Source organism: Manacus vitellinus, unplaced genomic scaffold (assembly GCF_001715985.3).
Source record: "Manacus vitellinus isolate BGI_N305 unplaced genomic scaffold, ASM171598v3 scaffold_0_pilon, whole genome shotgun sequence".
Taxonomy (NCBI): Eukaryota; Metazoa; Chordata; class Aves; order Passeriformes; family Pipridae; genus Manacus; species Manacus vitellinus.
In genome coordinates this window covers 11,076,014-11,088,651 of record NW_021938789.1, presented here as the reverse complement: position 1 = coordinate 11,088,651, position 12,638 = coordinate 11,076,014, and the positions used below count along the sequence as shown (strand labels likewise).

At 34.5% G+C, this 12,638-nt stretch overlaps 1 protein-coding gene across 1 annotated transcript in view; it reads right to left on the bottom strand.

Annotated features, from left to right (window-relative positions):
* SLIT2 (slit guidance ligand 2) overlaps positions 1-12,638 on the bottom strand; it is a 267,460-nt gene that overhangs the window by 103,720 nt on the left and 151,102 nt on the right. Inside the window, exon 6 of the mRNA XM_025895239.2 lies at positions 9,140-9,211. Coding sequence (XP_025751024.1) covers positions 9,140-9,211 — 72 coding nt within the window. The remainder of the gene's footprint in view (positions 1-9,139; positions 9,212-12,638) is intronic.

Here is a 12,638-nt window from a genome sequence, read left to right as displayed (position 1 = left end):
CTTAATGTCACACGCATCCCCTCGGTGACCTAACAGAATCCATTTATCAGAGCAGCCCAGCTGCATGTTAATTTCTTCTGCCATGGTAGAGACCAGGGAGAGACACTACTTTTAGGGGTCTCCCTGCATGCATGCAGGCAAGAGCGGGTGGGAGGTGTTACCCCTGGGTGTGTGGGGGGATTTAGAATAATAACCTCCTAGAATATGTCTGTATGTAGAAATAACAGTGTCCGAGGCATTAACAGACTTGTTTACTTATCTCCTTTAATTCTGCTCCAACTGAAAGTAGTGTGTCTGCTGTAACCTTCAACATATGGTTTTCTACATACTCTGTGCTCTCTGCAATTATATGCAGATAGTATGTTGTAATGGAGTATTCAACATCTAGACATAAAACTCAGCAACACACCCCATACATTATTAATCGTTAAGTATTAACTTATGAAAAATTTAGATTCGTTTCTCTGAAGAATATTATTACCTTTTCAATTCAAAACATTTATACAGCACATACAGCTCAATTAAAAATGTCTGCTTAAATTAACAACCATGTAAATACAAAATCACACTTTTGCTACTGATAAAAGCTTTTCCTATATATACTGCAATGTCTTATGCATTTCAGGGCATGATTTGCAAAGCAAAGATGATAAAACCTCACTTTAAACAACTTCTTCAAGCTGGTAGCTTGTCAGTGTCAAATAATATATACGAGTAAATGTGTGTGAACAATACCAAGAAAATGAACAAAATACAAATGAACTCTGCCCTTCTGTCTTCAATTATATATTAGCTAGCAGGGCTAATGACGCTTTTACTAAAGCATTTTCTGTGATTCTTCTGAATCTATGATAACATTTTACTTTATTAATAAATCATCACACCCACTGCTGAATGTAATGTACCAACTTCTATAAAGTTCTTCTAGTTTCATCAATACTTTTCATCTGAATTACTACTACATAGGACTAAAATATTGTCATAACTGTAACAGTGCCTCTATGTGTACTGAGAGCTAAATGCAAACTATTAATTCCTGAATATGATCTTTAATCATTGTGGTGCAATGTTACAGCTGCAGTGTCGGAATATTTAAGCCTTCAATATTTACTAATGAATTTCATTTAACAATTAAGCTAATAGCCTTTTTATTTTAAAGAGGTAAAATATACACAGAGTACAATTCTATAACCCCTTGAACAATTTATCAAAGCTATTTAAATTAGTACAATGGCATGAAATGTTACCCTTGACACAATACAAAAGAGAAATTGTTTCCAGACAAATTGGAAAAATCTTTTAATGCCATCAAATTTGCCTAATGCAGTCTGCAGGTTAATCTGTAAAAGGGTGAGCTGTATGTTTGCCCATATCTTATTATCCTTAGCTGTCAATGTATAAATCAGTGCTGACACAGCTTCTTCTAAATCATCCATATTATACACAAAGGAAAATCTTTTAACAGCAGAGAAAGCACTTGAGCAAATCTTGCCCTACACAAACTAAAAGGCAGATTTCTTCCACAAGACTGGCAGCACTTGTGGTGCACCCGAAAACTTTTGGACTTCTTCCTTTAATGAGTCACCATGATCACTATCTTAGTGAAGGGTGAGTTGCTTCCATTTAAACCTTCTTACCAGAAAGATTACTATGTTTGTTCTAAACTAACGAGTTGGTTTTTGCTTGCGGAAGGGAATTTTGGAGGTGGGAAATGAGAAATATTTCTTAGTTTTAAAAATTACTGTCTTTGAAAGCTACTACTCTCTTTATGCCATCAGTTACAACCATGATATAAAACCATTAGACACAGAGTATGAAAAACAATTGGTATGAGATATTTTTTTTTTTTTCAGTTGCCAAAAGGACATGACTTTGAAGACTGTGTGCCTGGCTTGAACAGCAATTTAGAGTAGAAGTAAAGTTTAAGGTAAGAATATCCACTGCATATATGACCCAGACAGAAAGTTAGACAATATTTCACAACCAGCATAACAATAACTTATAATGTCCCTCTAGCAGATATACTGAAGTAGTCTGAATTTTTTTTTATAAAAATGGTTCCTCATAATAAGTTATGTGAGTGCTATGACTTAACACATAAGGAAGAATACTAGAATAAAAAGGCACATGCTTCTTTAATTTTAAGTTATGTTTTATAATTTAAGCATAATGACTTTCAAAACCACACCTAAAAATCTGCAATACCAGCACCAAGTTATTGAGTATACCAATAACCTTAACACCACTTTAGAAAGCCTTTTTTCCCCCCAAGAGCTGCTTTTCTTCTTTTCAAATCATTAAAACAGTCTAAGAACATAGTCTGATCAGACATGGACCAGCAGCTCCAGCCCATTCTCATCCTTCCTCTCTCTTTAGTCTTCCTTCATCATCTTCCTGCCAGTCCTTTCTCCATTCTGTGTCTTTTCTATGTGGGATCTCTCCATAGTTTTGTAAAGATGCCGTTCCTTTCTGCCTCCAACCTTCACAAAGCATCTTCAGCACTGCCATTCCCATGAAGCTCATAAAACACGAAACAACTGTCTCGCTCAAAATCTTTCCGTCATTGCAAAGAATTAACCGGATTTTACACCCATATCTGCAGCATTACCTGGGTATTTAATATACTCACTACTCTACCGCTACTTAAAAGGTTAATGTCTATGTGAGCTCAGCCATAAGAACTAGTAAGAACTAAATAAAAAGCATTCAACTAAGCTTAAAAATGCTTTTCATTTATTGCTCTTGCTGATACATCTTGCATTGTAGAAACATATTGCTAACTTATATTTTCTTCCCTTTTAGCATATGTTGTCTACCAGATAATGATAAATAAATATCTTAAAATAAACTTTGTTATCCCACAAGAATCACATTTAATGACTAAGAGAAGATATTGCATACATTTAAAAACTACTGCTCTCATACAGAAAAAAACTGTCATCTGATTCTTGACAGAGAAAACCTTCTTTACTCATTCCTAGAGACTGTTGAAAATTGGGACAATTTCAAACAATCTCTCTGCTTTACTCTCCTGTTTTTCACAGCTTGAGGACACTTTGTAGTCCTGTGCTAGAGAGGTACTCCTCAGCTTTACCTTCTTCTCCTTTGTTCAGAAATTATTATGTTCTCCCCGTGTATCAACTTAATGATAAACTCTGTTTAAGAAGTCATCAGAAAAAGTGAGAAGCCTTTCTACATCCCTGCAATAGCTTTCTCCCTAGAAAATATTTAGAAAAAGTTTTAGCGTATTGTGTGCTGGATTTCACAACAGTAAAGTCTTTCCTTGAGTGCACAATATTTATCACTGCAATGCAATTTTTGGAAACAGTCACTCTTTTTAATGTCTCCTTGTATTTTTTACAGCAGAACTGAGTTGTTTCTTATTTCTTACTTCCCTTCTCCAGTTCAAGATGAATCAATAATTTGACAAATTAGTTGAAAAAGATGTAACAAAATCATGCAAGAATTTATTCTTTTACCAAACTTCAAAGAACTGCTTGTCTCCCATGACTATTACTATTTATTGTGATTATTCTCTCATTTGGAAGTCAAGGTGTTTTTTTTTCTACTTGCTCTTTATTTTACTAATGTAGTTAATTTTGTTATTTACTAAATTTTCCCTACAAAACAGTTCAGATGAATATTTTTTCCTAATATACATAATACAGCAAACGATTAACTTTTTCCTTTTATCTGAAAATAACAAGCAAGACTTGCAATACATCCAGGTAAAGTATACTTACTAAATAAACTAGAAGAAAAGGTACAACTGATTAATTGTTTAATCCCCTCAAACCTGTCTAATACTCTACTTAGTTAAACCCAGAATTATCTTACAAGAGGAAAATAAAATTGAAAAAAGTAAAAATTAAACAGAAGAATGCTATCCAAAGTAGAATGCACACAAAGTGAACAATCTATATATTATGTGATGCAAAGATACTATCACATCAGTAAGAAATATTTTTTAATGAAATAATGAAAATAAAACTTTAAAAATAGTATTGAAATAGTATTAATTTAAACAGTCAGAAAGAACTTCCCCCCCTCCAAAGGCCACAGGGTCATTGACCTGTTTGGCAACAAGAGCTTTAGGGGGTACTAAAAAAGTGTACCTATTCTTTTCTTCATGCCTTCAGAGCTATTTTTGATTTTAATAAAAATCTTAAGCACACATAGAGTATATTTCAGTAACATCCTGTGAAAACCCTTCTTGATGTATACCTGAAATGCAGGTGGCTGAACAGACTAGCAGTCCATTTGAGAGTCTCAGTATGAGCGAGCATGAGAAATAGCAAATTCTAAATTTTTAAAGCATGTCTTAGACAGGCAATGCATTTGGTACAGGTAAGTAGACAAATATACTTCCAGTCACAGTGGAATTTTGTGGAAGATCTGAGAAGAAATCAGTACCTAGAACATCTTCAGCAGGACTCTCTTTTTCAACTGCTAATAATTGAACATAAAACCAAAATCCAATCATTCCCAACGAAGATTAACACAAAATTCATTTATGTCTTTAGTGGCAATGTCAGTTTTAAAATCTTTCACAATCAGCATAACAGAGGCATCAGGGCAGCACCAAGTAGTATCAATCAAGGTTTTGAACAAAGGTTAGTATAATGGAAAGGAGTTCGATTTGATGCTGGTGACTATCTCTCTCTCCACTAATTCTTCATTTTCCCAGGCAATTTAATCTGTGAAGCCACTACATTGCCCTGCAGCCTTTATCCCTGGTGTGTCAGCTACACTCTCCCCCTCTTGCTGGGAAAAAATGGAACCAAACGAACACAAAGAAAAGAGTAGTCAAAAGTAAGGCCTAGAGCATTACAAGAAAAACAGAGCAGCAGATCCTTGAAGCAGATATGATGAAAATGTTCCTTGCTATTTTTGATATTATTTGAGGTTGCATATATTTAGCATCACAATTCTGCCATGATGTTGGTATATTCCTTTCTGTCCTCTGCCAAGTATTGATTACGCAGAGGAAGAAAAAACTGGTATCTTAGAAAATTTTACACACTTGACATGGAAAAGTCATAATGCCAGAATCTATTGTTCCTTCAGTGGTTCTTTACATCTGTTGTAACCCAGCTATTTTTCTTCCTACTAACTAGATTCAAAAAATAACCCATCCAAACGAACAATTTGGGCACCCAATGCATTTTCTTACCATCTTAAATATAAACAAAATTCCTGAAGTTGGGAAGATTTTAAATATCTTTCCCATCCAGCAAGAGTACTATATCACCAGGGAGGGTTATGAAACCATAATTAACAAGTATATTAAAAAAATCTGTGTTTAATTTGCCATTTATATGATAATTTCTATTTATTTTTAAAAAACAGTGGGTGCCACTGTGTTCTCTGAAGAATCTAACTTCTTGGTGAATACTTTTCTCCCTGAAAAAGTAGCAAGTTAGAAGTAACTTTCAGAATTATATTTCCAGAATTTGCAGCCTAATTTCAATCAAGTCCCAGATCAGGAGTTATACTAAAAGTGTATTACTCCTCAAGTAATTCAAGAACAATTTCTTGAACAGAAAAATTGAAACTTTGACACACAGCAGCTATTTTTTTACTACATCTGAATGGCCAAAATACTGGATACTGGGTTTCTAGTCTGGGGAATGGCTACAAAATAAGCCATTTCTTGTCACTTTTACTGAAGAACATAATTATTTACAAACAATTAGGCTGCACTGGTGAGCATGAAGAGAAGGACACTCTTTTTGGCCTTTGGGAGATGACATCTAAGTTTGTGAGATGGCAACTGGTATTAGCCTCCCCCGCAGAAGACAGAGACTGAATTCAAACAGGGCCACACGTGAGAGGCTTGAAGCAGGTGACATCTGGGGATAGTCTGCAAGAACTGCATTTGTTGGGCCCTAAGAGAGACAGCAAAGAGGGGATCTTATTGCTGCCTACAATTACATCAAGTGAGAGTACAGATGGAGCCAGATTATTCTCAGTTATGAGATGTATAAGAAGTTGGAAAATAGGTAATTTCAATTAGATGTAAAGTAGATTTGTGAGGCCTGAAGGTTTCTCAGGGGTTTTCTTATTCTTTTTACCATGAAGATGTGGCAGGTTGCCTGGGTTGCCAATTCTCATAATGTTTTATCTATTATGCTTTTATCTTCTACAGAATCTATACTGCGAGTGTTATTAAGATGTCCAGAAAGAAAATATCATGGAAGCATTTTATGGAAACTAGACAGCTTCTTCTGAGAAACACCAAGAGGACTCTAGAGCTTACATACTAGCAGGAGATCGTAGTGGTATCATCAACCTTAAAGGAAGCAATTTCCTTCAGATCATCTGAGTTAACACCTTTGCTCCACAAAGACTAGAATGATACAATAAAATATGCTATCAGGTCAAGTTCTGTGAAATTTGTTAACCACCTTTGAAACAGCTTAGTAGAGCTACTGTATGTCAGGGTTATCAATTGTTCCATGTTAAAAAAAAAAAGCTCACTAATTTATATTGAAATTTATGTAATTACTGTTACTGTTGCTATACATAGCAAATCTTAGATTTACAACATGTTCTAATACAGATTTCTTTATTCTTTGTACCTTCATCCATCTCTTACATGAGTTTGGAAGAGACCAAACATCTCTAACGTTGCTCAACTACTGGGCAATTACAGAAGAAAGGCCAAAACTAGAACAAATATTGAATTCTGTTTAAGAAAATTCTCAGTAAGTACATACATGTATTTGGTTCCTGGACCTTAGATTAAACACCTTCATAAATTCAGAGAGTCATTTTGGTTGAAAAAGACCTGTAAGACCATCGAGTCCAACTGTAAACCTGACACTGCCAAGTCCACCACTCAACCATGTCTCTTAGTGCCACACCTACACATTTTTTAAATACCTCCAGTGATGGTGACTCAACATCTTCCCTGAACTGTCTGTTCCAATGCTTGATAATACTTTTGGTGAAGAAATTTTCCCTAACATTCAATCCAAACCTTCCCTGGTGCCACTTGAGGCTGTTTCTTCTCATCCTCTCTCTCACTTGATATTTGGGAAAGAGACTGACACTCACCTGGCTACAACCTCCTTTCAGGCAGTTCAATTCCTCTGTGTGCAAAGTGATGCTTTCTATACCTATCACTTATCATCTGTCTCTTTAGTTTTCTTGAACAATTAAATAAAACCTGTAAAATTCTTCCCATCATCCTTCTGCTCTAAGTGCAATGTCCAAGGCTAGTTGGAAGGCTGGTGTTTGTATCTCCTTGCCTCAGATTCTGGAAAGGCACAATGGCCTGGCCTAGTTACATAAATGCTGTGCTAGAATCCACCAAACTCACCCCATAAACTCATTTTTCATTCTGTAGAGGGACTGTAGAGGGATCATAAAGTTTTCAGATTAGGAGTTTGGTGGTGCTTATTTTTTTTTTTCCTGGGAGCAGTAAAGATATATCTGTAGTATTTATTCTATCACAATAAAAATTATGTCATAGATATGATTTAGACTCTGTGGCAATGCTAAGGACTTTATGATTTTATTGCTTTTATAAAATTATCTTCCCAAACGAGAAAGGCTTTAAAGGGAAGATCCACTGTTTATGTAAGTTTTGGACATAATAAAGGATCCTTAGATTGAAAATACACACTAAGATAAAAATAGTATATCAAATAAAGATTAGCATCCTAATGCAGTTTCTGACTGGAGCTACCTCACCATATATAATTACACTTATATTCTAAACTACTGCTTTGCCATTAGAATATTCTCAATGATGCTGTTATTTTTACTAACAAAGTTCCTTTCTGTAGCTGTATAAATTTTCAAACATATAAGATCATGCAGAAAAATGCAGGCTTCTTGTAGCAAAGCCTCTTTTTGACCATGAATAGTGATGGGACCAGTTCTGAAAAAACCTCAAAAAATATCAATTAAACAAAGTAACAAAACTACTTCAAGAAGCACTTGCATGTTTTGAACGTAACAGTTTTTCCACTGAGGTATGGTAGGATTTCCCTGCAGGGAGGAACTGTAGTAGGTCAAACTCTTGGGCATTCTGCTAAGTCTTTGAAAAGATATCTTCCCCACCAATTTTGTTGCAGTGCTGCAGGCAGCAGAATGAAGTAGTGCCCATCACAGGAAGAGGGAAATGCAAAGGGTTGCCTGTCCCATCCTCTCCTACTGGGGATACATGATGATGACCCTCCCTTTGTAATCACAGAGCACTCTTTTCAAAGCAGTAGAACTAGAAATTTCATCTTTCTCTTTAACATCGACAACTCCATTTAATAAAAGGTGTTTCAGTAGAAATTAGATGAAAACCTCCTACATTGACCTAATATTTCCCTATATTTATTGATGTCACATAAGATAGCTCCGTAGTCTTTCTGGAAACCAGTATTGTATGTCCTCTGACTTCCCTGGTTGTTTGTAAGTGATGAGTCCTTAGCTTACAGCAGGGGTTATAGATTTTGAGGGAATGACCTTACATTTCCTACCACAGAAGTTCATCATAGTCTTCAGATTGTTCAGCTTGTTCAGTCCACTAAGCTGACCTACCATTTTAAACAGAATGTCACTGCTTTGCTTTGCTTGAAACTCACATATTTCCACATTTAGAAGCCATAAGAATTCAAAACCTGCCCATGAACTTCAGGGTCACCATCTCCAGGAAAGTGAGTATCTTTCTTTCAGAAAAGGCCACAGAAGAAAACTGTGTAAGAAAAATAGTCACACAAGTATAAAAATATATGCTATCAAAACTAGATAATAGTATGATTTTTCTTTCTTTTATACAAGCAAACCAATGTCAAACTTTTGGAATCAAAGCAAAAGGATTTTTTCCTCATGAAACAATAAAATGTTTCAAACTGCCTGACATTCAAATGTTAAACTCAAGTTCCATAAACTAATAGTTATAACGCCATGTTGTCTTCAACTCTATTTCAATGTTTTACATTTCATGTAAGGCAGTTTTAGAATGTTTAAGATACATTGAAGTATTTTGGCAAAACAAACGGTAAGTATTGGTTTTATGCAGAGATTCCTTAAGCAGCTATAATAGTGCTTAGAAAAATGATATCTGATACAATAAAAGGACATTGTATTGACAAAGCGTTATCATCAGAATATATAGAAGAAAGAAGAAAATACTTACAGATTTTTTATGTCCACTGCTCCTCGGAATGCCTTCCTTGGTATTGCTTGAATTTGATTTTCACTAAGATCACTAAGGAAAAAAAAATAAATTAAATGTCAATATGCCATATATATATTTAGTTCTGTGTAAAACACAAAGGAAATATACGAAAATAATTTCAGTCATTAGTGTTCAGTCAGCGTTTTCAATTAAGCTTATTTTATTTCCTTAACTGATTTTTAATTGAAGAAAAACAAGTAGCATTAATAGTCAAATTAGTTTATCTGTGTTCCACTAAGGAGTTCCTTTACAAACAGCAACATGTATGCCAAACAAATAATTTAACAATGAAGGCAGAAATTATTTAATTTTTAACTGGGTGTTTTCACTTTTCAACCATTCCAAATCCATGACATTAAATGTTTGATAGTATGTTCAGCTTTATGTAAGGAAGACTGAACTCCAGCAAAATGAACAAATAGTGAGATGTTGAGAAACAACTATGAAGCTGCGTAATATGAGAGATCAATATGTTTCTGATTTTCGTTTCGTATATTTTAAAAGAAAGCACCATATATTTTAAAAAAAGGCATTAAAGTCGTCCTGCAGCAGATATCTCATGCTCTTCCCCAAAATCCCTGTATGACCAGCTGTACCACATTATCTGAAACTATTATCTTTTACAAAAGAGAAATAGTATTAAATATATTATAAAATTATTATTCAGTAAGATTTTTTTGTTATCAATATGAATAAACAGCCTTTTTTTTCTGAAATTCAGACACATTTTTGTCCTTCACAGTTCCATACTGGAAATAAAATCTTAAAAACTGTAATAAAGACAGCAGCAGAGGAGACACAAAAGAAAAATAAACTAGAACCCAGAGCTTTTCATTTATGCTATGCACTGTTAACAAGCAATGCAGCACAACAGAAGATTATCAATGCACTAAAGTCAGTTTGGAGGTTTCATTTCAGACAATAATTTGCTTCCCTGAACCAAACACACCTATTACACAATGTACACAAATGTTTGAAGGCCTTCAAAGGGACCTTGGTGTATTAAAATTAAGAAGTCAGACCTTCTTTTGGAAGCCTTCTGAGATGCATCTACCTATACACAATATGGGGAACACAATTAATTACATTAAGAAGCTTGCTTGAGCATCTGACTAAAATGTACAAACAAATAAGTTGCATAGAGGTGTCCCTACACAGGGATTTTCAGTCCATTTGCACAGCAGTTTTCTTGTGGTTAATTAGCTTTCAGTTTGCTAAAACCAAACAAGGATCTGCAGTCCAAAAGCAAACCAAATGCAATCCAACTCCTAACAGAAGTAAAGTTTTGCTATGCCTTGCATAGAGACATCTTTAGACGACCTATTTTAGAGAAAGTTTTTAGGGAAACATTGCAGAACTGAACATAGAAATAAAAGATCTAGCTCAGATTAGGTGAACAAGCAAGAATCATTTATCTGATTAGACACAAATGGTCACACTTCTGACATACTCTTTCTCTAAAACGTAATCTAGCATGAGCTCGTATTTCCAGTTCTGAGCAATCACTCCTGAAGATCTCTTTCAGATTTATGAACATGCAAAAAATAATTTGAGGACTTTATAAAACCCCATACTCCCCAACTTAAACAAAATTAATATAATTATTTTGAAAATAATTCCACGTATATTGACAGCAATTTTCTTTTATTCAATTCATTGTTAATTTATGGAAAATCACTCTCTATTTACTAAATTTTTCATAGTTCACGCACCTAAATGCACTGCAAAGTATACTTAAAACTAGACCCAATTTTACTACTATTAGTCATGTGTGAAAAACAGAGAATCTGTGAGCTGTGATTTAATTTTCAAGCCACCTAAGTAATCTTGAAATGGGATATAACTGCATTGCTCTGACAATAAATTCAGTGGCAATGAATGTAAAAGCAGCCTTCAGCATTTGTTACGGTAACATGATTTAACAGCCTACTTCCTTGAAAAAAAATTCCCTTATAAGCATACAACACAAATATCTATATTTACACTTCTCTTTAATTGACTAATACACTTTACCTATATCAAAATTGTGCATGAAGTGGTTAAACTAGCAGTTGGGATTTGTATCATGTTAGTTTATAATAGAGATGTATGTATATATCCATTGCTGTACTCGTAAATATATACTGCAGGAGATAATGGGTAACAGTGCATTAAGCTTTTTATGGCATTTGATAGAGTATCATCATTCACCATTTTATATAATTTTAAAAAAGTGGAAGATGAGTAATATTGAGACAATACATAAATTATTTTAAAAAATCTAATAGAAAATATCAATGGTCAAAATTTTTCTTTCCTTGCCTAAAGGCAAGTCTTAGCACAAACACAGGGACTTACAAGTGACAGCTATTGTGCCAGGTTCCTCAATACACAGGCTGTATGCTTGCATAGGTACATCTGTGCGTATGTATGTGCAAAAACAGCGGACTAACTTTTTGCATGCTAGATTTACTGCTGGGTCCACACAGTTAACACCACCTCCATGTAGCACGGGCTCAAGAAGACTGAAGTACAGTGTTCCCTGCTAATTTTAGCACATTTCAAATGTAAACTACTTGACTGCAAATGTTCCCAACCTCGCTATACAAGGCACTGTTTAAAGCATCCCTCTAAATGTGGAGAGCTAAGTAAGGTTGGCATATATTGTTTTCCAAGAGTAATTTTCTGCAATGTATCAGCTGCATTTGTAAAACCTTCTTGGAACTGCTTCTGTAACAAAAGTGTAAGTTCATTTCTACAGTACAAAATTCTACCTCTCATAAAAAATATGATTTTCAACACAAAATTTATGTCTCCTTATAGCAGAAAAGTTTTTAGTAATTATTTATTGATTACTTCAAGTTTTCATCTGCTCCGTCTAAAATGGTTTTCTTATAAAAACCTTGAGGGGTTTAAACAAACATTCAGCTTTTTCTTGCATAAATTATACCTACATTTCATGACTCAGAAGCTGCTGTGTGGATTTTTTATTAATGTTTGAACCCCTTCCACTGCAATTCTTGGACAGTTCACAAAAAAGGTCACAAGCAGCATAAGGTGCACTGTGACTTTCAGGGGAAATGGGGCAAAAATCTATTTTGTAGGTAAACCCAGACAATTTTGCAGGTCATTACATTACATTGATTTGAGTTTGCAAATTATATTCTGCATTGGAGAAAGGTGCAAATCTCCTTTTCAGCCTGATGGTCATTGTTTTTCTGCAGTATTAACTATGAAGACTTCAGCTCCCATTTCAAAAATAGGTAGCACTTGAATATAAATTATGATGCCACTTGGTACCCCTAAATTTAAAGAGGGTCAATAAAATTTAAGCCACGAAATGAAACATCCTACTTTACAAGAAATTAATTTGTATTTCTGAAAAAAAGACATGAACTTGCTTCACATTTGAAATCTGACCAAGACATTTTCATTGGAACAAATTGTTCATTATTATTACAGCCCAAGACCTTACATC